Here is a 27,945-nt window from a genome sequence, read left to right as displayed (position 1 = left end):
CTTGATTTTTTTTATTCAAACAAATAGAGAGGTACAGGTACAACTTATTTATGGAAGTTCCATCGTTAAATCATTGATATCATGTCACACCTAATTTTACGACAACTTTGACTATGGTCTTTAAGTAAATCACATGTTCATTAAGTGCATGTAACTTCCCTAATGGACATTTTTTTTGCTGGAAATTGGCAAAAAGGTTTCAAATCGTGATCATGGGCCTACAGGATGATACAACCAACTAAAAATGTAAGCTGGAAGCTAAGCACCCAAACTGCAATCAAGTGACCATGGGGATGGTATGATGGTCATATGTGTGAGTATAGGTCGTCGTTTTTTCCAAGATCATAATAACTAGAAATATCATTAAGTGACTAGTCATAATTCAAGGACTACCTGTATTTCTTTTTCTCTCCTATGCAAGTAGAAATTATGGAACTAACTACTGAACCATAATATACCAAGGAATGTTGCACATATCAATTTTTGCAAAAAGTGAAATTTACCAACCTGTTTTTCTTTCTTCTGTATTTTCATGATCATCAATTTTGTGGTATATATTATTTCTGCAAAATATAAAACAAAACTCATTCTACAAATTCAAACACAGAAGATCAGTCTGGGAAGTCTTTTTATATCATGCACTTTCAAACGTTCTACTGTTCACTTAATAAAAATATTATCCATGAAAGATGAGCTTCTAGAACATAAATAACAAAGTTCCTGTGACACCTTAAAAGATTTGCTAGTTTAATGTGACATAACCTTTTAAGGAACTTATTAGCTTTTAAAATATCAAAGGACAATATTGTGGCTTGTTTTTTTTCAGTTATAGAAATCCAATTTATTCCTTTTACTGATGGGGCAGGTTCATCTGGAGAAAGAGAACAATGCTTTATGCACTGGAGTAAAAGCAGAATTGTGGTTTTTTAAAAACAAACAAACAAGCAAAAATACAGCTATGTCCTAACCACATTTGTTGAGCAACAAACCCTATTAAATGTAGAAATGCTTACTGCTGAAGAGATATAATTGGGAATGCACTATAAATAAGTTGCTGAATACAAGATAACACTACTGTACAGTGTCAAAGATATTGACAAACAGCTCTAGTTTATAAATAAATGCAATACCTTTTCAGTTGCTAAGGTATTCAAATTACCATAATTTATTATTCCTGATGAAAACATTGTTACCCATAAGGATATGTCACCTCTAGTGCTCTTCTATGGAAATGAGGGACAAAAATAAATAAGCATGTACAGAATTCCTAATTCCTCTACTATGACTGATGAGTTGGAATACAGATCTGGATGTTAAAATCCACTACATTGGAGGAATTCAGATGAAAGAGGATTCTCTTAAAAGAAAGGGCTAAATATAAAAGTCATACAAAGGTTAGCTTCTGCTTTCCCCGAGGAGCCCTTTCCCCAATCAGAATCTACCTGTTATGTACTGGGAGCAAATGTACAGAGCTCCTATCTCGCAAGTAATTAAGCAATTTCATGACACTTAAATTGTTTACATTTTTGAATGTATACGGAAGCTAAATATCAACAAAATAAAAGATCATACACAGAGCACATATACACATCAATGTTGGTTTTGATCAGTTTGTTTAGCTTTAGTTATTATGCACTGTTGGTGATTATGATAAATTTTGGCTTGCATTTTAAAATCCAGAAACTTTCCTATTGCTCTGATTCATTGGCTCAGCTTTGATGAGTATATTCATGTCTTTTAGAGTTTGAGTTTTCAGAATACTTATAAGTGAAGAATTTTTAGTTTGTAGAGCCTCATATTTGCAGTATAGTATTTTTGATTTTATGGTTGTAACATTAAGATTATTCATATAAAGATTAAGCAGCAGGAAACACCCTTAATACAGGTATTACAAGCACAATACAGACATTCAGGTCCAGCAGAGAAAATAAGAATGCATGGGGTTTTCTTATGTTTGCACAGATCAGACAGGCAGATTCCCAAAAAACAAGTTGCTGAAACTGTAGCTTCAGTGTGGTATAATGGTTAAGTATTGGACCCGCACTTGGGAGACACATATTTAAGGCTATGCTCATCCATAGCATGATTGTTGTTTCCCAATCTATCTGATAGTACTATTGTGGGGAAAAGGGAACACGTGTACCCTGCCTTGAGCTGCTGAATCCATAAATCAACAAACAAGATTCTGGATTGATAATAATCCATGCTGATTGCTACCCCCCAAACAGCGAAATTAGTCCAGTGGATAGCTTTTAATTTGAAAAAAGAATTAGAAAATATGAAGACAAAACCCAATCAAAGCACAGCAAGAGACTATTTTCCATCCACCCTAGCAGCACAAAAAGAAATGCACTTGCCTTTTCCAGGAGCAATACATTGCCTTTGTTTGAGGAGAGGAATGAAGGAACTTGTTCAGTTCAAAAATTGGAAACCAAAGAATGCGAACACTTCAGAGTAAGATCTCCTCCATTTTTATTTCAGTATCCTACAAGAGACATAAAATAATCTCATTATTTCTTTCCTATTACAATAAAGACAAGAGAGGAGAGTTATCGCAACAGCATCTCTAAATATATATATAAAAAGGACATTTACATGTGAAATGATGTTGAAATCAGTGACAAATCAAATCTGTCTTATTCCAAAGACAAAATGTTTCATCACAGCTGACCAAAAAAGAGCCTAGACCCGAGATGGCAAACCTCTGGCACGTGTGCCAGAAGTGGCACGCAGAGCCATTTCTCCTGGCATGCGGGGCCATCACCAGTTGCTTTTCCGGGTTCGGGTGCAGCAGCCAGATGGTGGGGAAGGGACAAAGGGGTGGCGGTCACCCGTTCTCGCCACCGCAACTCCTTCGCCCTTGGTAACAGCGACTGCTCCGCTGCTGCTTCAAGCCGGGACGCTGGAGGAGCTGCTGGCAGGGGAGGCAAGCTACCTGTATAAAGACGCCACCGAGGGCCTGGCAGAATATATCCCGGCTGGAAGCGGCAGTGCTCTAAACCGCGGATCCTTATCAGAGTTGTGGGCTGGAGCCATGCAAGTAGCCCGCTCAGGGTGGAGGGATGGAAGCCCTTGCCCGTCCTTGCCATTGCCGCCCCCTAGCCCCTGGCAGCTGTCACAGTACTGCTTCTGGCTGGGATGCTGGAGCAGCCAGAAGGAAAGCTGCCGTGGGGGAGGTAGGCTGGGCAGACACTGATTGCAGATGCTTCTGGTGCATCTGATAGAACAGGCGCGGAATGACTACTAGGATCTGAGGAGGCAGCATGGTCGTAGTCAATACGCCTGGCAGAGGCGGTAGTGGCGACAGCATTGTAGGGAGCGGAGGATAATGCCGAGGGGTTGCCCCATAACCCAGGTCGGGAACTTGGAGCCAGGAAATGGGTCTCCCAGGGTGTCAACTGGCCAAAGCATTGGCCTTCACAGGCCGCAATAGAGACTGTGTGCTGGGTGGGGTGGTCGCAAGGCTTGGGGCCCAGCACGGGCCAGCTCGGCTACCCCACCAAGAGGAGTGGTTTCCTCTATTGCCTCCAAAGGTGGCGGGGAGTGTCAGGCGCGGCTGCTGTGGATGTAAGTGGAAGGTGCTGGGTCTATTTCTTCCAAAACGGCCGTTATATTCCTCCCTGAGCTTCATCTCCTGGGCTGGTGGAGCAAGAGCCCAGGGCCAAGCCCATCAGCCACAGCCTTCATTTCCAAGAGCAGGCTGTTCAGTTGCCCCCAGTGCAATCCAGGAGACAGCAAAGAGCCTTGGGAGGGTGGGGAAGTCTGTTTTTGCCCTCCCCATACTCCTTGAAATCTGGAGCCCAGGGAGGACGAAAACGGGTCTATCGAGGGCCAAAGGAGGGCTCCATGCGCATGCGTAGGGTGTGCGTGCAAATTCATGCGCATGGGGGGATTGCACAAATAGCATTATGGGTATGGCACACCCACGTATGACCTCCTTGCGCTCCCCCCACTTTTGGCACAGGAGCCCAAAAAGGTTCGCCATCCCTGGCCTACACATTGCAAATGATTTCTTAGTTTTATTCTAATTTTATTTTTTTTAACCTAGCCTGCAAATCTGCGTAGATAATCCCTAAGTAGCAATAGCAATAACACTTGGACTTATATACCACTTCACAGGGTTTTTATAGCCTTCCCTAAGCAGTTTACAGAGTCAGCATATTGCCCCAACAATCTAGGTCCTCATTTTACCCACCTCGGAAGGATGGAAGACTGAGTCAACCTTGGGCCTGGTGGGATATGAGCTGCCAGATTGCAGACAGGTGGCAGCAGAAGTAGCCTACAGTACTCCACTATAACCACTGTGCCAATTTATTAGTAAAAATTATGAGTATTCGTAGTAATTAATTAGTAATAATTAGTAAACTATTATTATTTGCAAGTGATTACTGCTTCTGAAAAAATAACAAATCCTCTAAAATCAGCCGATTGCCTACACAGAAATGCGTTTTGTCCTCCAGATTGGCTGGGTTGGGTTTTTCCCATTAGTACTGAAAATGTTTTGTGCCTTCTGCTTTCTTGATTCATAGTGGTTTACTATTGTGGCAAAAGCCGTGCAACACACAACTTCACAAGGATAGCATGGCAATTAATTAGTGGTGCTTTTGCACAGGTCAAATTCCACCATGCAAACATAATTTGGGATTTGTTACTGCCATTTTAATTTGAGAATGGGCAACTAGCAATGGAAGTAGTATCTCAAGAAAGCTAAAGAAAGGTGGAGACACCAAATTTAGGAACAACCTTTCTGGAACAGGAGCGTTATTTTCTCAGTTTCCTGGAATAAATCTCTCTCTTGAAACTACTCTCTCTTAAAAATCAAGCTGATGCAAGGTTACAATATTCACAGAACAGCATGAACTCAGAAACACTTGCAGATCAAGAAAAGTAATTCAGCATTATATAGAAGTCTGGCATCTTATTTTAGAGACTCAAATGTAATGGCTCCATAAGGTAAAAAGCAAACTTGGACAAAGAGCCATTATAAACCATTCAAGTACCTCTTACAAATCTCAAAATACAAGAAAATTCTGCCACCCATGAACCTTTTATTGGATCAAGCAGATGTGGGTTTTTTTTCACTACTACCAAAGACCTAATGGAGTCAATTGGATAAAATATTTTGATTACAAATAAGATCCAGAGCACACTTTTTTTAAACTCCATGTAAAAAATATACCCATGTATACAAATGTTTACAATTGTTACGAAAGCAAAGCAAAATATATATAAAAGTCCTGCAATGTAGAAAACAAAAATAGTATAACAATCAGTTGATTATCAGCTATTTCTGAAACATGTGCAATGAATGAGAGAACAGTTTGCAAATTCACTGAGGAAAATTAAAATCTCTTTTGACTACATAAATTATATTTTACTCTAAAAATATATGCATGATTACTATTCTGGGCTTCTTTCTTTCAAAACAGTTTCTGTTGGAAATGTGGAACTACCATGTCTATGCAGATAATTTAAAAGTTCAATAATGCCCAAAATAGAGAATTTAATTGGCATTTTATTTGTTCAAAAAGGGCAAGTGCAATTGTGACTCATGTATAACACACTGAATAGCTGGAGGTAGAAGGCTGCTTTTTTTCATACACTGAACGTGGAAAGCTGAAATAGGGATTTTTAATAAATGTATCCAAATAGCAAGGCTGGTTTTAGGTACTACACAATTTGATTTACAGAGTTAGATAAATGAGTGGAATATAGTGTTCTGCCACAGGCATCAAAATGACTTAGACTGGGGCCCTTTTGTTCCACAGCTTTTTCTTGTTGCGACTTGTTCTTTTTCAACTAATTTCAGGATTTGAATTCAAGACTTTCTGCATACAAAGCATGTGGTCTTCTATTAAGCTGCAAGTAACCTATATTTGAACCCATTCAAAATTATAACATGAAGCTTCAAATGAATGACTACAAAGAATAGGTAGCTCTAACATGAAAACAAAGGTATTCAAGCTGTATGCTAATAATAAAAAGTGGTAACTCCACCACATGAGGCAAATATAACTATCTCAAAACTCTGCCAAACAATTGGCAGAAAACTGTAAATGTAAAATTTGGCTTCAGCTTTAAGTATTGTTCCTCCTGCCTACTGTTCGGTGATTTAAAAAAAATATTAGTGGACACTTATGCAGTTAAATTCTAATGCATCAACTTTATTATTATTATTATTTTTAAAAAGAACCTACACTGGTTTTTAAAAGCTGCAAAATTGCAAAAAGAAGGGGTTATTTGTTCACAGAGTCCTAACTAATCAGCACTGTTTATAGCTGGTTTCTGCTGCAAACTCACAAAACTGGTTTTCCCTGAACTCAATTCTAGGTTTATAAAAAAAAAAGTTCATTTGCAAAGATCAATGTACACCACTTGAATAATGCTTTTGTTCAACAGGATGGCCAAAGAGATGCTTATAAGAGGCCCACAAGCAGGAGCATTCTACTATGAATATTCCTAAGACTTGTAGTCAGTGACATACTAAATATACTGCATATCAGCCAATGCGACTAAATAGAATTACCTTTCATTAAATGTCTAATCATCTTTTTCCTCCTAGAACCTGGAAGCAAAATCCAACTTTTAATCTCCTTTCTTACTATAATCAGTTTTCTTACTCTATTTTTTCTGAATGACTGGTATCTCCCTAATCACCTTATACTTCTTCTCCCAACTTCGTTTTTTGGAACTGTTAACTTGTAAAAGAATTTAATTTTATTTATTTATTTATTTATTTATTATTTATTTATTTATTTATTTAGCAAAAGTAGGCCCTGCTTTTTAATGTATCAACTCAAGACAGGCCTTTCCCAAGGAAAAAATCCAGATATTACAATTCCTTTCAGATTAGTCAAATTTCTAGTGACTTTACTTCACATGGTTTTCAGGCATCTCTAATTCCCTATATTCTTTGCCTTGAATGTTTGTTCTCAATATTTATTTATTCATTCAATTTTTATAGCTGTCCATCTCAACCAAGTGACCCTGAGCAGCTAACAATTACATGCTTATAAAGTTTTAAATTACTTTTATGTTTTGTTTTTTTTTAGTTTACTGTAAATTGTTTGGGAAACCCTTCACTGAGCTGCAAAACAGCACAGAAATGTATCTGCTGCAACAGCATCACCTCTGAAATTCTACTCATTTGGATTTTAGCATGACTAGAAATACTGTATATACATGTAATTCATAATTCCTACTACATAACTGGCAGTCAATTAATGGACAATGGTCATTTTTCAGATTATAGCTACTAATAAAAGTAGCTAAAACATATCTGCAAAGTAGTAACAATAAAGAGTGAAGTATCTCTTATTATCTATTTACTATTCTTGCCTTCAGAACTTTCCAAGATACCAATTTCATGCATCTGATCATATCCGTGCTTTTACAAATAGATATGCTGAGATTCTTTCTCTGTATTTAAGTATCCAAATAATAAAATTTCTCCATTTAATCTCAAATGAGGCTGCTCAATTTTGTAAATGGTTATCTTATGAACATGAGAATGTTCTCACACAAGCTTTGTTTGTTTGATTGGTTGGTTGGTTGGTTGGTTGATTACTTGCTTGGAAATGGTTTTATATCTCAAGGATATTTTTATACAGATATTTCTTACAAATTGGCTAAGCATTTTATAAAACAAACAACAAAATCTTCCAAGCAGTGATTCAGACAAAAAGCTACCTCCCATATGAACAAAAATGTTTCCAAACAAATGTAATAATCAATTGAATCTATCCTAGGTAGTCCTTCTTTATTACTATTGCTGAAAATCATTTGCCTATTATACTATTCTCTTTTATTAATTGTCATTTCCTAAGTATGACACATTCTTGAACAAAGCTTATATTATAATCTTACAGAGTTTTATACACTGATGTATAATGTGAAAGAACGTTGATCCTTACCTGAATGTTTCTTTTCTGCAGCAAAGGCAAGAGGGGCTACAACAGGGTTAAGTCACAGCCTGATTGGTCCAGAGACTGAGAGAATTTTATTAAAGTCACCATCCTTCCATATTGGCTCCCAGTTTCCTTGAGGTCAAATGGAAAAGCTATAATCTTATGTAAGGCAATAACTGGAAAACACATACAGACCATACACACATCCTACCCAACCCCGACCGCCGCTCACCGGGCCTATCTGCACTATCTAGGGCAGGATGTAGCCCCTCCCGCCTTTGCTGCAGAAAAGAAACATTCAGGTAAGGACCAACATTCTTTTTCCTGTAGCTCGGCGAGAGGAGCTACAACAGAGACATATCCAAGCTAAGTCCCTGGGTGGGATGAAGACCCCGGGGGAGGGGAGGTCACTACCTGCTGAAGGACATGATGCCTGAAAGACGTGTCTGCTGAGGCGAAACGGTCCAAACGGTAGTGTCAAATAAAGGGCGTCAGGGAGGCCCAGGTGGCTACCCTACAGATGTCCTCCAGAGAAGCCGTAGTGGCCCATGTGGCCGTGGTAGCGGCACTGCGTGTGGAATGGGCCATGAACCCTTGGGGAGGGGCCCTGCCCGAGGCCAAGTAGGCCTCACTGATGGCTTGTCTCAACCATCTACCAATGGTGGCAGATGAAACCCTAGCACCCAGTGTGCTGGACTGAAAGGATAGAAAGAGAGCCTCTGACCAGCGGAAGGGGGATGTCCACCTAAGGTAGATACGCAAGGTGCGACGGACATCCAGCTGGTGCCATACGTGTTCCCTCTCTTGAGAAGGAGACGGGTAGAAATTGGGAAGTATGATTTCCTGCGATCTGTGAAACAGAGTGTTGACCTTCGGGATGAAGGTGGGATCTAATCTAAGGATGACCCTGTCCTGATGGAATTGGCAAAAGTCATCCCTGGATGACAAAGCTCCCAACTTTGATATGAGTTGAGCCAAGGTGGCTGCGATGGGAAAAACTACCTTCAAAGTGAGGAATCTGAGGTGAACTGTCCTCAGAGGCTCGAAAGGGGCACCCATGAGGGCCCTGAGTACAGTAGAAAGGTCCCATATTGGAAAGTGATGCATGTGAGGCAGCCACAAGTTTGCCGCCCCTTTGAGGAACTGCTTAACTAAGGGGGCTTGGGACAAGAAGAAACAACCATCCCCTGCCAGGACCCAAGACAGGGTCGCCACCTGCCTACGTAAGGTGTTATGGGAAAGGCCGATATCCAGGCCGTGTTGGAGAAGCTCTAGGACCTGGGCAATGGATGCATGGGCAGGGGAGAGACGAAGTTTCTCGCACCTGGAGGCAAACGCCGACCACGTGGAATTATATATTTGTGTGGTCGACGGGCGTCTGGCCGCCTTGATTGTGGAGTTGACCTTAGCCGAGAGGTGAGCCCCCATTAGGAGGTGCCACTCAAGTGCCAGGTGGTCAGTTGGAGCCACTGGGGCTCCAGATGCATTAGGACCCCCTGGCACAGGGCAATCTCCTCCTGGGGGATCCTCCACGGGGAGAGACGGACAGCAGATGGAGGTCTGCAAACAAAGGCTGCCTCGGCCAATATGGGGCTACTAGGATGATGTGTGCCCTCTCTAATATTACCTTCCTCAGGGTCCCTTGGATCAGGAGAAAGGCATAAAGGAGCCCCTGAAGCCACGGGCTTCTGAGTGCATCTGTCCTCTCCGCACTGCATGCTGGGAAGCAGGAGAAGAACTGGGGCAGTTGTGCATTGCTCGGACTCGCGAACAGATCTACCAGCGGGCGGCCGAAGTGTTGGCAAATCTTGTGGAAAAGTTCCGGAAGCAGTTGCCACCCCCGTGATCAACTGTTGCCCAACTCAGCCAGTCAGCCTGATGATTGGCAATACCTGAGATGTGGTCCGAAGAATCGAGGGCAGGTGCCTTTCTGCCCAGAGGCCGAGCCTCTAAGCCTCCAGCCAGAGAAATCTGGAATGAGTCCCCCCTTGTTGATTTATGTGTGCCTTCGTGGCCACGTTGTCCGTCAAGAGGAGGACATGTTGGTTGGTGATGTATGACCGGAAATACAAGAAAACCATACGGGCTGCCTTCAGTTCCAGCCAATTGATATTGTGGCGAAGATCCGATTTTGTCCAACGGCCCTGTGTAATTCTGGAATCCATCAGGGCCACCCAGCCGTAAAGGCTCACGTCTGTGGTGATGGTAATGTGATCCGGTTCCCAGATGTTGGAACCGTGACGCAATGCCGGGGATAACTACCACCTCAGGGACCAGCGGAGGTCTGGGGGCAGTCTGATCAGATGTAAGGAGTTGCTCATGCGATGACGTTGATACAGGATGAGTAGCCACTGCAGTGTCCGAGATTGTAGCCGTGCCCATGGTACTATTCTTATGCACGACACCATCTTGCCCAGGAGGTGGGCCAAGGTCAGGATGGAAACTAACCGACTTGCGCAGACCTGACGTGTCATGGACTGGAGAGTGTGGAGCCTCTCCTGAGAGAGTCGAACAAGTCCTGCTACAGAGTCTATCACTGTTCTTAGATGTTGGATTCTTGTCAAGGGAGAAAGGTGGCTTTTTGGAAAGTTGACTGAGACCCCCAGGGAATGGAAAGTTCGAATGGTCAGCTGCAGGTCGTGTAGCACTTGAATGCGGGAGTGGACCAGGAGAGGCACGTCGTTCAGGTAACAGTGGAGTCTTACCAGATGGGATTGTAGGTGAGCTGCCAGAGCTGCCAGAACCTTTGTGAATGTGCGTGAGGCAGAGGCCAGACCCAATGGAAGTGCCCTGTACTGGAAGTGATGTCCCTTGTGTGAGAAGCAAAGGAATCTGCGGTGAGCTGGTAGTATGGAAATGTGAAGTTAAACCTCCGTCAAGCCTATGAAGTCGCCTTGTCGGATTCCCAGGAGGATAGGCTTGAGGGATGCCATCTTGAAGCACCTTTAGACCAGGTAGGAATTCAGGTGCTTCAGATCCAGAATTGCCCTGTAACCTCTCGAGTTCTTTGGGACCACTAACAGGTTGGAGTACAGGCCTAAGCCGTACTCCTGTCCTGGAATGGGTTCCACCACTTGGATATCCAGCAGATGTTGGATAGCTAGGTCCATGAGGCAGCGGCGTTCTGGATCCCAGGATGGGAAAAGGGTCCTGAAGATGTCGGGGGGAGGGAGAGGGGCTCCAAACAGAGGTCATACCTGATCTGACCCATGCGTCTGATGTGATCTGATCCCCACTGACTGCGAAGGATGCCAGGTGACCGCCTATGGGTTGACTCGGATTGGAGTCATTTCCCTCTGCGGAAAGGGCAGCCACACACACCCTCAAAAGGGACACTTGGACTGTCCCTGAAATCTACCCCTATCCTGATAGAAAGGTCGCTGGCCCTGCCTGTCGTACCTGTAGGGGGCGTAGCATTCCTATCTGAAGTCAGGCTCAGGGGGCGATACGAAGAAGGTCTCCTGTAAGAAGAGGAATGAGTGTCCTGCTTCTTGGAATTAGAATGGAGAATCTTCTTCTTATCCTTGTTTTCCACAAGGATTGGTTCCACAAGGAAAAGGTTCTGATCGGTGAAAGGAGCAGAGCCAACCCCCACTTGGACTTGTTGTCTATTTGCCAATTGCGAAGCCACAAGAGGCATCTAGAAATGACTGAAATGGCCAACTTAATGGAATCTAATGTGGCATCCGCCGAAAACTGGGTGGCTGCAAAATTTTTTGCCAGATCCTAATGGACCCGTTCATCTTGGATTGGAATGCGATCCTGCAACTGGTGCAGCCACATGACCGTTGTCCAGTTAAAGTAGGAAGAAGCGGCTGCAGACTTAATCGCCCAGGAGAAAGCTGTAAAATTTTTGCGTAAGGTGAGCTCTGCTAGCTTATCCTCGGGCTTAAGTTTATCCGCTACATCCCCGGAGACAACAGTGGAGGCGCTGACTAGGAGTGCAATGGGAGGATCTATGGTCAGTAACTGAAGGGCCTTAGAAAAAGCTTGCTCCATACTGTAGAAGCGGCAGTCATTGCTTCCTGGATTGGGCAAGGAAGATGGCCGGGACCATTGATTCTGAACTACCTTCAGGAAAAGGGGTGGAGCTGGTACCTCCTTCTTATCTGTATTTGGATTAATAAATATAGCAAGGTTGGGGTCCCTCTGTTGAGAGACTGGCGGGGCCCCAGTGCCAATTTGAGTAGTCTTCTTAGCCTTGTGCAATAGGGGCTTGAATGCCAGAGGTGTAAAGAGGACTGGGAATCTGGAGGAATAGCCTCCTCCTCATCTGAGAAGCCGAATTCTGGATGCGCACCCTCCCCCAATGCAGAGGCCTCACTGACCACCGATGAGGAATGAGCCCTGGCCTTCGCCTAGGCCCCGGGCCGGGGAAGGAGACCTGTGGTGCCTATTGTTAGAGAGGGATCTAGAAGTTCTTTGTGATGACTGGTCCCTTTGGACTAACCCGGATGTGATGCCTCTAGATACTGCTGAGGCGATAAGCCTCCTGATGCTCTCAGGTAAGAGGTCTAAATCTTCCAGGTCCTCCTCCAAAGGTCGCGTGGTAGACGGGCCTTGAGGGGCTAGGAGGGAGGGAGGTAGATAATCCCCGGATCCCCTATCTGAAGGCTCACCACCCTCATCCCTAAATGATCTAGGGGAAATAGGGGGAGAAGGGGAGGGCACCTGCCTGTCACGTCTGGCTGGGGAGACTTAAGGGGACGAAGGGCTGAAACCCCTAGGAAGAGAGGGAGAGGGGGGAAGAATGGGCCTCAGCGAAGACCTGGATCTGTCTGGAGAAGTGGGTCGAACATGGCCACTGTTTTCTCCAAGGTCTTCTGTCTCACTGTGGCCCTAGAGGGGCACTGATCCCTCAACAGTTTAGAAGTCGTCGCCTTAGGCCTCAACCTGGCCTGGCCTTCCTCTCTCTCTTCCCCATTGCTCCCCTCAGGGGCCTGAGCCGCCCTGGTGCTTGTAGAGGCCATGCCTCACTCATGTGGCTGGTCTGCTTGGAAGTTGAACCAGAGCCTTTTCGACCTTGATGTACGGTTGCGCTGCCGGTTGGAAGGGATCTTGCCGTTGATCACAATGTAGGCCTTGCCCGTGTGGAGGTTGCAGCCACGAGGTTGCTCCAAAATGGCCACCGCGCCTTGTGGCGAAAGGAGATAGAGGCCTCCCAGTAAGGCAACTCTGAGGTGGAAGCCTCTCGGCAAGTCAATTAGTAGCGCTGCTCCGACTTGCTTTGGCCGCATGTCCGTGCTGCTGCACAGGCTTCCGGAGCACTCTTAGGACACACTTCGGCAAGGCTAGAATGACGTGCCCGATTTCCTCCGCCGCGGCGAAGTGTTAAGGTGCGGTGACTTTAGGGTGCATCTGGGATAATCCCGGCAACTCGGCTTGCGTTCCGCCGATCTAAGGACAATCTTGTCCTTCTGCCTACCCTGTCGCCTTAAGCCTCTAACAATCTCAGCTGCGATGGGAGCTCGTCACTCCTGCACGCCCAGAAGTCAGATAAGCCCTTTTGCCCAGAGGCAAGGACCGGAAGCCCTGCCTCCTTATGAGACTGACTAGCAACTTCAATGGCCGGCAGTCCAAAAATTTAGCAATTTAGAGTATCCAATTAATCGAATTAAACAACTATTTAATAACAGGAGACTGAGAGGAAACTGGGAACCAATAGGGAAGGATGGTGACTTTAAGAAAATTCCCTCAGTCTCTGGACCAATCAGGCTGTGATTTAACCCTGTTGTAGCCCCTCCCGCCAAGCTGCAGGAAAATTTCAACCTTTTCTGCAACATATTTTCCCATTGTTCCATTTATATAATGAAAAATGTTAGCACACTTTATCATACAGTTTTTCAACATAGAATATTTGTACCTCAGGATTGAACTATGGGGTCCTTGGTGCTCTGTGAGCTTGGTTGTTTTCTTGCAAACATTTTATTATTCAATGGGCAATAAAAGTGCTAGGACTTGTGATGTTACCTAATTGGGTAATAAAACATCTGTAAGCTTAAAAAACACCAAAGACCTCAGACTCTTTCACTTATTGTTTCAACTTTCAGTAAAAGTTTATACAATTTAACAATTATATGTTCATTATTTGACTATAATTCTATTTCAAACGTAAGTTCTTTTGTCAACTTTAAATCTTTCTAAAAATTGTAAGAAAACCATTGACAATTACATCTCTTTGCCATCCGTTGTTCTCTTAATTTTGTTTTACACTCCCTTTGACATAATTCTAATAGTTAACCATTTATGCTTGCTTATTATTTCTCATCTATAACATGCTCCTTGTGGTGAAAGCCACAAAGATATTTTTGGGTGCAACCTGGGTTTGCATCTATATATTCTCAACATGTCGCACTAACATAGTCGTTTTTAAAATCCACATTGACCTTGACTTTGTCATACCACAAATATCTAAGCTACCCAGATCATGATTTTTTAATTCCAAAAATCCTCTTATTGGTATGATGATGATGATTCTATTGCTTTGAATGTACACAGAGAGCTTCTGCATTGGGGACAAGTTCCTTGTGTGTCTAATCACACCTAGCCAAATAAAGTATTCTATTCTATTCCAAAATAAAGAAGCAATAGGACAGTAGGCATCCTTGTCATGTTCCTTTTGTATCTCATAGGGATAAATCTCCATTAATAATTATTATCCATTTTATGATATTTCTCTAAAATTCCTATCTTCCAGAACCTTAAATAAGAAAACCCAGTTCAAATTGTCAAAGGCCTTTTCCAAGATCAATGCAGCTTCTTTTTCATTATGTTGTTCCAAGTATTCCAAAATTCCCAACATATTTCTGACATCCTTTAACTATCTTTTAGATTAAAAAACACATTGATCCTCATTAATAAATTATTGAAAAATTATTTTCCGTCTATCAGCTAAAGTTGTTACAATTTGTAGTTATTATTCACTAATATTGGTCTATAGTTTGTAGTTAAAATGAAATCTTGTCCCTCTTTTAGATTTTAATGCAATATTGCCTCTTTCCAATTCTCTACATCTTTCCTACTTGTAAATAAGAGTTCATCATGTTTTGTAAAAGCTATGAAAGTTCATTCTCAAAATATTTATAATAACAACTTATTCATCCATCTGTTTCCTAGTTTAATCTTTTTTTAAATAGCTTCAGAAACTTCCCTTTTTATTATAGATCTATTCGTAATATTACTGTACCTCTGCAATGCTTGGTAAATTTTGTTTCTTTAGATATTTTTATCTTTAGATATCTATTTTCTCTGAAGAGATGTCACTTCCTTTATACAAATCAAAATAATATTGATGAAATGTTTTTAATGCTCGTACTGTCCATTAATACAATATCTTCTTATAATTTCAGTATCATTTTCTTGTTTGTTTGTAATTTGTATGCTAACCATTTTTCTGGTTTATTTGCACACTGAAAAATTTTTGATTTGCATAATTCAGTTTTATTTCCATTTCTCTTGCTGTTAACATAGATAATTACTGTGGTAAAAGCTTAATTTGTTGATAAATATGTATCTTCTCTGGAGAATTTATTAGAGAATTTATTTATCTTTTCTCTCTATTTAATTTGAAATAGCTTGTTTTTCTCTTGATCTCTTTTTAAGTTCATTATTATTTTGTATAAAACAACTTCTAATAGAAACTTTACTTGCATCCCAAACCATTATTTTACCAGCTAAAGAGAAACATTCTTAAATCAGTGCCTTTACTTAAATTATTTCCCCAAAAAAATTAGTTTCTTTTTTTATTCCTCCACTATTGCTTTTTTCTCTAGCAAAATTTCAGTCTCCATTCTCCAGGGAATCTTCAGAGATGCATCACATATAGTATAGAGAAAAATAGTTTTGAATCTGTAAAATCTATTTCAGTTTACTTTAGAATAAATACTATCCACACTGGTCCTAGATTTTCTCCATCAGAAAAGACTATAGACACAGGAGTGCTATAGACATGCTTAAATATAATATAAATATTGTACATAAATAAATAAATATCTCCAAAACATCTCAATGCTGTTAATAATTTCAATGTTGTAGAAATATCCAGGTCCAATTCAAAATGAAAAGATGTTTAAGTATACTCCTATTGCAGAGTTTAGACTTTAGACCTGAGGGACGCATCTACGGCCCAGGAGCCAGTTACGGCCCACCAAAGGCATTAATCCAGCTCGTGTGGGACAAGGCTGCCCTGTCCACATTGCCCTGCCCACCTGCCAGCCCCCACCCTTCGGCCAAGGCAGGCCTTCCCTTTGCGAGCCCCAGGGGCTGGAACTGGAAGGTAAGGTCAACTGCGGGGGAGGGAAATCCACCCCAGACTCACTGTACGTAAGGCCTCCTGGGGAGGGGGTGGACATGGCGAGCTCAGCTGCCTTTTGGGCCTGCCTATAAAAAGAAATGAAAGCCTCCCAGACCCCACTTTTTCCCCAAACTTGGGGGGGGGGGAGGTGAAGGAGTTCTCTTCTGCGCCTGCCAGTAGCTACCCAAGCTTCTCTGCTTGCTCTGGGAAAACAGCGCTCTCCGCCTCTGCTTCTTAGCTCGGGCTTCCTCCATTCATCCATCCCTGGAGTGGGGATCAACCAGCGCACTCCAAGCGGGGATGCAACCATGGCAGATCGTCAGCCCAGCCCGAAAGAGGCTCCTGCAAGCTAGCAGGTGCCTGTTGCTGAAGCAGGGCTGGCAAGATGCAAGTGAACCAGGGACTGGCTGTCACAACAGGCGGCCCTGCCACCTTATTCCCGCCCTTGCCTGATGCTAAGCCTCACACAGCTGATTAATGCCAGTTCTGGGAGAGGCTCCACTGTCCATGAGTGCGGAGATCCTAAGTAAATTAGCAATTTGTAGGAGCAAATTCCAATTCTAGATTTTTCCAGCCCTGGCCAATTGTAGATGTCAATGATGCCCATAAAAAAACATTTCTTAATATGGGAATCAGAGGCATCTGTGAGGCAGACCCTTATCCTGATTCAGAAACAATCTTGGGGCTGAGAAGAGTTGCTGCAAAACTGAGTTTCCTGAAGTGGACAACTAGACTCCTAAACAACTTAAAAACAATGTAGTAAAAAGAAAAGTCAACCAAGAGTAACATGTAAACAAAAGCAAATAAAACACTCCCAGGAGCATAACAAATTAAAGTTTAACTCGTGTATATTGTTTAAGGGACTGCTAAATTGGCAAAATGGACTGCTAAATTGGCCACACCCACCCAGTCACATGACCACATAGCCACACCCACTGAGTCGATCCAGCCACCAACAGTCTCAGGGACTGTGAATTGACCCTCTGTTTTAAAAGTTTGAGGACCCCTGCTTTAGACAATCCAAATTCCTTTTGCAATAGCCTAAATGGTTTAAAATTTTAACTGCAGTAAGTTATCCTAAAGACTGAATATCCCTGAAGAGATCATTAGTTATATTTTAAGAGAAGTTGATAACTTTCTACAATTGTTTATATTTATGGTGCAGGGGGAAGTTATTTCTTTATATATCTTTTTTTTTCCTGTTTTCATTTTTTTCTTTTTTGCATGTTTTTATTCTTTTATTTCTTAGTTTGTATTAGTTTTTATCTTTTTAATTGTAATGTTTAGTAAAATTATTATAAAAAAGAGTATTCCTGATGAATTTCAAAATAAAAATGTATGTAGTTTTCAAATTAAGATTATTCCTGTATAAATTCATCTTGTGACTAAGCGTTAAAATTATTCTTTACTTCCCATGGTTTATAAAAAGATCATGCAGCCTTTACTTCTGAAAACACAGCTGAATTTTGACTAAAAATAAACTTGCCCCTCTGAAGATATCAGAAGAATCACATAATACATTTCTAGCAGAAGTGGGTTGCTCCCAGTTTTACTACCAGTTAGCATCACTGCACACGCATGCACAGTTCAATGTAAATTGTTCTTTGCACATGTGTAGAACACACTACTAAACAACATGCTGGCAACTGCAACAACGACTGGGGAGCCAGTTCGGGGATGTGGCCAGCCTGGGTCGCTGCCAGTTCTGCAACTCAGACCAAAATACCACTACCAGTTCAGCCGAACTGGGCCAAACCAGTAGCAACCCACCTCAAATTTCTAGCTATGCCCATATAATTTTAGGCCTTGATCATTTGGAAACAGAAGTCAAAACATATACCAGATTAAAAATCAAAACCACAATCACAAAATAGCCATAATTTGGATAAAGAAAATCTAGAATGTACTTTTTCCCATAAAAACTTTATTAACAATTTATCAAACTCTTTGAAATAATCTAAGCATATTAGGATGAAAATCCCTTGGAGTATGTATATTAGTCCTGATACCATATTCTATAAACCCGATATAGCCTATGTAGTTGGTTTATGTGGATCCAAAACACTGGGTCAAAATAGTAACAATAAATAAACTATGATTCAGTTAACCAAGGCAAGTACTGTATATTATGATAATATAGCCAGAGGAAGATTCAGAAACAGAAGGCCAAATAAAAAGCAGATAATGAGATTATCAGACATTCCAGCATATGTGTCCTTGAAAAATAGAAGTGCTAATTTAAGCAGATTCAGAGCTAATGGGTACACAAACATTCATGCCAGCCAAGAAAATACTCCGCTTTCTAGCATTTCATTAGGCAAAACTGCAGGTAGAAGTGATAAGCAGTGAAAGGGACCTTGAAAAATAACTTCTCCTAAAATGGCAATAGAGAAAGAAATTTAAAAATGCATTTGCACATAAAAGAAAACTGAATGAGACATACATTCATCCTTCCAAAGCTGAGTAAATGAGTGGCAACTCAGCTAGTGCTCTGGGCTAAAAGCGAACTTAGCACATTTTGTGTTAAGCCATGGTTTGCTTTAAAATAAACTGATACATTACTTGCATTCTACTAAAATAAGCAGAGTTACTTGGATATTTTCTTATAAGAAAGGAGGGGCAGAAAATTAAGAAACGTTTGTAGTAGGTAGGCAAAGAAATGAGTTGACTCTTAAGAGTTAAAAGAGACAGTGTATGAAGAGAGGGATATTATACTCTAAAAAAAAAGGCTGTCATTCTATAAATATACATGGAATTCTGATATATGAAACCAAACAAGTTATGTCTGCAGGTAATCCTTGACTTACACTTGTTCAGTGGCCAAAGTTACAGCATCACTGAATGGACTTATAACCAATGGCTGTCAAAGCACCCCATGGTCATATAATCAAAACTCAGGCCCTTGGCAGCCTGCCCACCCTTAAGACCTCAGGGAATGTTTCAACTTCTTCCACCTGCCTGTTCTCTCCCCATATATGCCGCCCGGAATCCTTCGGGAGTGGGCGGCATACAAGACAAATAAACTAAACTAAACTAAACTTTTACACACACACACCCGCACGCCATAACCCCTACTATGCTAGTTGATTTTCACCATCTTCTTGCTTCCGCTGCTGACCAAGCATGCCTGGCAGCTTCTGAGCACACAATAGTTTCTTCCCCAAGTGATACATGGCGGTTTCCTCACAAACCATGGGAAGATGGCCGCGCATCCTAGCAGCTGCCTTGCAAAAGGCCAGACACACTTCAGCAGCAGCAGCAATAAGATGGTGAAGGTCAGCTGGGGTGGGATCAGAGGATGGCAGGGAATTAAGAGTGCAGGGTGGTAAAGAAGACTATAGCTTCCTGGGGCAGCTGTAGCTTTGCACTACACTGCTGGGTCAGGCCTTCCCACTGCAGACTGAAGATCAGGGGTTTCTTGCAGCCCCCCAAAACCCTTTATGTCACATTGCTGAGCTGAGCCAGGGTGGTTGAGACTTCCAGGGGTGGCTGAAACTTTGTACATTGTTGTGGCTCAGAATGTCCAGTTGCTTCTTGCAAAAGGACCTTTGGGACAACCATGATCTAGACGACTGAGAATCGCCATAGACAAGCCATTTCAGGCTTCCCTTTTGCAACCCAAATCCTTAGCTCCAATCCCAAACCTATATGCATATTCTTCCCCCATCTCTGTCCTTTCGGCCACCTTGCATTTCCCTTGTGGGTTGGCAAGCAGCCCCAGAACTGCACAGCTCTGGGGCTGCTTTCCATGCTGTAGCTCAGGCTTTTTGGTGAGCTGCAGTTCTTTGAAGACGTTTTGCTTCTCATCCGAAAAACCTCTTCATCTCAGAGCTGAAGAAGCTTCTCAGATGAGAAGTGAAACATCTTCAAAGAATAACCAGAAAATCGGGTTTTTCGGATAAGAAGCGAAACGTCTTCAAAGAACTGCAGCTCAACAAAAAGCCTCAGCTACATCATGGCGAGCAGCCCCAGATCTGTGCAGTTCTGGGCTGCTTGCCAACCCACAAGGAAATGCAAGGTGGCCATTTTAACCTACAATTACTATCAGCCCAGTTACCTGAAATTCATTAGAACTGAACAAAACCTGCTATCTATCAATATGAAATAGGTAGACACCTCATATCTTAGGAGCTGGTATGGTGCGGATTAACTAATATATTTTTTCCAGGCTCCAAAATGTCCAAGAAATTTTACAATTTTAGTCTATGCTATGGCATTAACAGTAAAGAAAATTTGATGGTGAACTACAATACTACATATGCAAAAGTATTTTTAAAAGTATTAAAATCTAGATAAATTGGGACAATTTATGGGACAACTATCATCCTATCTCCAACCTTTTTCTTTTAGGGGAGGGTGTTCAGAGTGTGGTGAGGTGTTATATAGAGATGTATATGGATCGTTTTCAGTCAGGATTAAGGGCAATAAGATGGAAACCACACTGCTTGTTGATTGATGACCTTTTCTGGAACCTTAATGGGAGAAAGGTAAACCTTCTGGTCCTACCAGATCACTCGGTAGTCTTCAATACCATCACCAATGGTATCCTTTCAGACCATATGCAAGGCACTGTGTTCAATGATTCCACTCCTTCCTCAATGAACAGTCCTAGTCAATGGCTGTAGAGAAGGAAAAACTGATCCAATGCAACAGAACTTGGTTTTCTCCTTCCTACTTTTTATATCATGAAGCCACTCAGAGAAGTCATCCATCAGTTCAGAGTGTAGCAACATCAATATATTGATGATTCCCAGTTGTACATGGCCACCTGGATCACAGAAGTGATGCAGTCAAAGTCTTGTCCTGGTGTCTGGAGGCTGTTAGGATCTAAATGGGAAGAAACAGGTTGAAGTTGAAACTGAGTAAGATGGAGCTGCTGGTTGTTCATAGAAGCTCTTTGTCATAGCAATAGCAATAGCAGTTAGACTTATATACTGCTTCATAGGGCTTTCAGCCCTCTCTAGCGGTTTACAGAGTCAGCATATTGCCCCCAACAACAATCCGGGTCCTCATTTTACCCACCTCGGAAGGATGGAAGGCTGAGTCAACCCTGAGCCGGTGAGATTTGAACAGCCGAACTGCAGAACTGCAGTCAGCTGAAGTAGCCTGCAGTGCTGCATTTAACCACTGCGCCACCTCGGTCATCTCTAGTACTGTCTAGTACTGTCTCTTGAAAGAAAGGCACTACTTCTGTGTACTACTCTCCAACCAGTGGACACTCACAGCTATTGTTTAATGGGCAAGTGGCTGTGGGCTGGCAGAACCTCTGCCCAGTTTCAAATGCTGCAACACTTAGATTGCAAGAAAAACTCATCTGATTAACACTTGGCTGGATTACTGCAATGTGCTCTGCATGAGACTGCTTTAAAGATTTCCTGAAACTCCAGCTGGTACAAAACATGTAGGCCCATCTACTAACTGGGCCAAGAGCTCATTTTTGTTATATTATGTCCCTTGCAGCGATTGCAAAGAGATTTCTGAGAGCAATTTAAAGTACTGTTTTTATTCTGTATGACATTGTGGTACCCCCAAAATTGCTTCTCTCAAAGTGTGACATGAAAGGTCTAAGAAAAAGAGTGGCTGAGTCCATGAAATAAGGGGGATTGAGATCAGGAGACACGGAGCCCTCATGTTACTGAACACCCTTTCTTTGGAAGTCAAATTTACCTAACATCTAGAAACAAGTTAAGACACGGGTATCAAACTTGCGGTGTCACATGGTCATCACGTGACGTATCGCAACGTTTTCCCCCTTCATGAAGCTGGGGTGGGTGTGGCTTACATGTGATGCATCCGGCTGGTGGGCGCCAGTTTGACACCCCTGAATTCAGACAAGTGGCACTCTTCTAGAGAGCTTATAATATCATTCTAGGACATTTGTAGGTATCGCTCAGGTTTTATATTTAAGGGTGATTGTTTCTGTTTGTACAATACAAACAGTTTGTTCTGTTTTACAAAATCTTATGAATAAAATAGTATCACAATACCAATGCCTGGATACACACAGCATACTAAGATGATAATTTGTTTAAATCGGCTACAGTTAACTTAGTTTGCATAATACAAATAATAAACCATGTTTTGCAAATACAATGGCTAGATTCACATCACATGATAATCTCCCCCCCTCAAAAAAAGTTTCTTAATTAACATGTTTTATATATCCAGACCAATCTTTCTATTTCTCTTGGAAACATGGTATGTTTTGCTTTACGCCTACCTCTTTTCTACTTTTTAATTTGTTCATTACATGCTTCCTCAGCCAGCCAATATTTCTTACTTTTTCTGCCACATTGTTGTCCTATTTTCAAAACTAATCAGACCACCATGGAACATTTCTAATCTCTGAATGTATCACTGGGTGGATACTTACTTTGTATGATACTTTATGTATTATTGTAGAAAGCTATAGTGGCTAATAACTGAAATTGATTCTAGATTCAACACTTTTCAAAATGCATTCAATTACATATCTGATAAAAATAATAATAGAAAGACTTACACCAGCAAGCTGAATGTAATAATACAAGTAACATACAATTCAGTATATATTGGAAAAATTCCAACAATTGCTTCCAATATCATAGTTCTTTCTAGTCTTTGGATATGTACGTGTGTTTCAATGAATGTAAAGATTTTAACGGTAAAACAAGTGCTCCATTTTTTTATTCTGCCATCTTAAATCTGATAGCAGCATTCATGTAGTTACACTCTTATATTAAAACAACCAGCAATGTATAATGATTAAGGTGCTGGATTATGATCAGAGAAATTCAGATTCAAGTGCTGCATCCCAAAGTTCAGGGTGTGATTCTTGACCAGATATTACCTCTCCACTATAATTTGTTTTATTCACATGGTTATTATTTGGGGGGGGGGAGACATTGAAGGAGGAAACACAATATACATGATTGCAGGTTCCTTGATGTAAAAATTGAATTAAAGTGCTACCAACTACATTAATGGCTGGGGACAAGAGGGATGAAACACTTAAGTCCAAATGTGGTGTGGTGTGGTGTGGTGTGGTGTGGTGTGGTGTGTGTGTGTGTGTGTGTGAGAGAGAGAGAGAGAGAGAGGGAGGGAGGGAGAGGGAGAGTGGGGGGGGGGAGTTTTCTGCTATGGAATCAATTCCAGATTTAATTCAAAGTGCTGGTTCTTGCCTAAATGGATCAGGAATTGGAAATCTTATGAAGTATTCTATTTGTATCATCTTTCCATAGTGTCCATTGAATAAAAGTTGGCTTTGTTCCAAATTCAGGCTCACCAAAGTGCCCGGAAATCCCTTATTGAGTACCATTTGCCTTGAAGATATACTTTTGTTATATGGGAAGAGAAACCTGGCTTTCTGGATAGACCTTGATCAGATTTAATTTATGATTCATACCACTACTGCTTTCTCTCTTACTCTTTTTATTTATTTGTCTTCTGTAGTCTTTGTTGTTGTTACCCTGTGCTACTCTCTCTGTTTCACTGGTTTTATTTTTTCTTTGTTTTTGATTTTTGATTTTCTTTAATTTGTTGCCATGTAGCCAGGCTGTCTGGAGGTGATTATGGGCAGGAGATAGACTAATGAACTAAAGTTTAATCAAGACAAGACAGAAAGCAGTTCTTTCTAGATAATATTGACTTAAAATACAAATCCATTTATTGGAAGACATTATATTGCTAGTTTGTAGTCTGAGAGAGCTCAGAAATCTAACTTTATTCCAGCATGCTCAAGAGTTACTGAGGCCTAATGAATCTTTGATCAGTTTAATTTAATATGGCAGTCACTATCTGCCTTTTTTGGGGACTAAACATCTAACTCTTGAGGCAGATGGTTAGCTATATCACTTGTGCTATATCTGTGATGGCGAATATGTGGCACGTGGAGCCATATTCGCCAGCACAGCAGCCCTCCACTGCAGCACGCATGTACACGCTGGCCAGCTGATTTTCTGCCTTCCGGAGGGTTGGGGGGAACCGTTTTTGCCCTCCCCAGGATTCAAAAAAGCCTTCAGAGCCTAGAAAGGGCAAAAAACAGGCCCAATGGGCAAACCGGAAGTTCATTTCTGAACTTCCGGTTGACCCATTGGGCCTGTTTTTTGCCCTCCCCAGGCTCCGGAGACTTTCCTGAAGCCTAGGAAGGGCGAAAACAGCAGGGAGGCCCTTGATTGATTACCTTTTCTGGGTGTTGCTTGCGCATGCACAGGTGGGGGGGGAGGTCACTCGTGCATGTGTAAGTGGGGAGGTCACTCGTGCATGTGCAGGTGGGTGGTCTCACGCACATGCACGCGAGTGCGCCCACACAGTTTTGGCACACCTTTAGAAAAAGGTTAGCCATCACTGTGCTATATTGTCTACTATTTGGGATTTTTGTTCAAGAATGGAATTGTACACCAATAATGCTTATTGAGAACATAAATTTCTTCTTACTCTGACTTCTAAGAGTTGGCATAATTCAAAGAACTAGCCAAAGAACTAGGCTTTTCTTTAAAAAAATGTGGGACTATGAAACATTTCATTTAAATCTTTCCATTCATCAAGGTTAACTGAGACTCAACAAGCTTTAAAATTTGTTCAGCTTGTTCCACAAAAGTTTTCCCATTGACTACACAAAGACTCTCCTATCTTATAACAGAACAAAATAAATAAAAGCTTTCCCTCTCAAATATTGTCATTTTATTGGATATCATATAGCAGAGTTCCTAACCTGAGGTACAGGGGTATATGAACTTGGATAGGGAAAAATTGTAACTTTATTTTCAGTAGCCTCTAACTAAATGTAGCTTTTCTTTCAATTATGTATATGGTAACAATGAAATTTATGGTCTCCAGACCCCAAAAATGTTTGTTAACTTTACTGAAGTCTAGTGAAGTTAATAGTTTGTTAAGTCCACTAAATGTTTATGGTGTACTTATTTTACCATAAAACAGTATTGTTATTCAATTAATGGATTAATAAAGAAGCACATCTTACTATGTTATGTATTTGTTATTTAGCAGTTCAAACACAATTGATTTCCTTTGCAATGCAATTTATGTATGCTGTTTTATGCATTTAAACACATTTTACTGAGAACGGGTCTGACAGTTTCCCATGATCCTCAAAAAAGGTTAAGAAAAACTGCCACAGTAAATGATGGCATGTGATGATAATAATGGTAGGATTTCTTTGTTAGTAGATTATTAATAACCAAATTTGATTATTGCTCTGGAAATGGCAGAAATATTTTTATAACCCTTAGAATTATGATTTATTTTTCATTTATTAGATTTGTGAACCATCTATCTTGCCTAGAGGTGACTCTGAGCAGCTTACAATCATTAAAAGCCAGTAAACATTAAAACAATAACAATAAATAGCAATAATAAGAACTTTCAATTAAAAGATGGGGAAGAAGGGAGCAGGATTCATACGGGAAGAAGTAGGATCTATGATGTTACTATTAAAACTAAATTATGATGATGATCTTTCTCATTTAAGGTTTTAATCTTGTCATAAAACATGTTTGTACTTTAAAATTTTAAAATAAAAGAAACCTACTATGGGCTTAATTGCACTTTCTGAGAAAGAAAAATATGTTTAAGTAAACTACAATGCATTAATGTGATCTACTTGCAAAAGAATTGAGATATAATTTCACAAAACAATAAACTGTTTACTCCTAATAACTGGGTTTTATTCCTTATGAACTATGTACAGCAGAGGGCCCCAATCCCGAGGCCGCAGACAGGGCACCAGTCCGCGGCCTGACAAAGACCAATCAGTACAAGCAAGCAAAGCCCCATCCGCGCATGTATGGTATCCGGCAATGTGAAAAACCACACACTCGTTCCGTGGAAAAAAAGCGCTTTGTGGAATCAGTCCCTGACGCATAAAAGATTGGGGGCCGCTGATGTTCAGGAACCTCTATACAGTCCATTATATTATACAATATGCCCAGTTTCAGGCTACAGGTGAAACAGAAATTGTGTCAGGTTAGTAGTTTAATGGAAGCCTGCAGGCTGTGACAGAAGATATTCTGGAGATGTAATCAGATTGTTAATTAATATATATGCCTAGAAGCATTGCCACCTGTCTTGTTCCTTTTATCAAGTGCCCTTCTATAATTCCCTGAAGTAAGCAAAGATGCACAGATAAAACACGGGCAGCCTACAAGAAAAGCCAACCTTTTGTTCACAGCTATGGCTGCTTAGTTAGATACATACATCCTGGCTAGCAAAAAGGGCTGCAACATTAAAGCAAAGGATCGGTGGTGCAATCCAGAGGGAACTCAAACAACAACATTCCTGTGGTCTAAAGAGGAGTGGGAGGGAGAGATTTGCTGTGAAAGATGCAGCCAGCCATATGAAGCAATTCCGTTGAGAAATGTCTCCTTCCCTTCCCTGGAATTCACCAAAATACTTGAAAGGAGAGGGGGCAGGTGCATTTTACAGTGTTAAGAGAGAGAATCCATTGCCTTCAAATATGAAAGAAGCAGACTGCTCCACAAATCCTGCAGCAAGTTCTGTATATGTCTACAATGCAGCCATGGAGCAGAAGGTGTGTGTGGAGGGGGGGAGGTGCATTGACAGTAATGTAGGAATTCAAGCTGAAATGCCTGTGTGGCAGAGCAAAAACTCAGTTTGTTATGTTCTTACTTCACTGCCTCAGAAACGAGAATCACAAAGCAAGAATCAGCAGGAAGATGTGGTCCATAGCCCCTACAAAGCCAATAAGCCATGTATCCTCCACAATTGGATTTATTACATTTATTACATTTATATGCCGCCCTTTTCCCCGAAGGGGACAATCTCTTCCTCTATACATCATCTTCTTTTAAGGGGATGCAGTGATTGCTATCAACTAGAAAACAAACCACCAGCTAAACAGCTAAAAATGTTGTATAAGGCACTAACTCTTGCTCCAGTGGAAAGTGGGGCTTTCCACATGCCTCTTTTAAATACATAAAAATTCAATACAGAGTCTCTAATCTGGAATTTAAGGGGAGTGGGGAAAAGGAGTTTCTAATGTTTTTATTGTTTGAAGGCATACAGAAATGAAGAAGTTACAAATAAAACAAATGCAGAAAATAAAGCCAGGATCCCTACAAAACTGATCCAGTATAAATTATGTTAATTCCTTATCTGCTCTACATTACATAAAGTATAAGGGAACCTCTCCCTTTCATGAAACTACAGTACTGCCTTGAAAATCAGGGCTGTCCCCTGATAAGAATATGTGGATTCCCCTCAAGGACTGGGCCTCCAATATTTTGTTTCATTCAGTTGCCGAATATGATATTTTCCCCCCTCAGTTAACATACTGCAACCTAAGAAAGCAAAATGTGATATGCTTTCACAGCCCCGTTTTGGTCTTCGATACCACTGAAGTACGCATTCTTGCTTCTGCATTTCTTTTTTCTAAGTTTTTTGGGATGATTATTTTTCTCACATCCATATGACAAGGCTCTTAAGCCATCAGGTGAGAGAGAATTTTAAGAAGTTCCTTTCTTTTCTACTTCTCTGGAGTAGCCTATTTTCCCCATGAGCTGCCTTAGTTCAGTGTACAACTCAGGACTGCAGGGGTTCATGAGTGCCAAGCTCATGCAAATGGGAAGGCTGGGCCAATAGAAATCCTTTCCTTATCGGAGATTTGAACTACTATACTGACCCTATCTAAGACAGCTCATGTATTCTGGTCCACCAACCCCTTTCTTTTGATCTACAGTCCAAGGCAATGCCCCTCAATTCTTCAGTTGCCATAGCAGCAATGGGAAGAGG

General features: G+C 41.3%; 1 protein-coding gene across 2 annotated transcripts in view; it reads right to left on the bottom strand.

Annotated features, from left to right (window-relative positions):
- CHD6 (chromodomain helicase DNA binding protein 6) overlaps positions 1–27,945 on the bottom strand; it is a 115,093-nt gene that overhangs the window by 66,700 nt on the left and 20,448 nt on the right. For both annotated transcript variants that reach the window (XM_032218151.1, XM_032218152.1), the window contains exons 2-4: positions 20,707–21,027; positions 2,358–2,485; positions 508–563 (exon numbers count right to left, since the gene is read on the bottom strand). In XM_032218151.1, coding sequence (XP_032074042.1) covers positions 508–540 — 33 coding nt within the window. In that variant the 5' untranslated portion in view covers positions 541–563; positions 2,358–2,485; positions 20,707–21,027. The remainder of the gene's footprint in view (positions 1–507; positions 564–2,357; positions 2,486–20,706; positions 21,028–27,945) is intronic.

Source organism: Thamnophis elegans, chromosome 5 (genome assembly GCF_009769535.1).
Source record: "Thamnophis elegans isolate rThaEle1 chromosome 5, rThaEle1.pri, whole genome shotgun sequence".
In the NCBI taxonomy this organism is placed as follows: Eukaryota; Metazoa; Chordata; class Lepidosauria; order Squamata; family Colubridae; genus Thamnophis; species Thamnophis elegans.
This window is presented reverse-complemented; position numbering and strand designations above follow the sequence as displayed.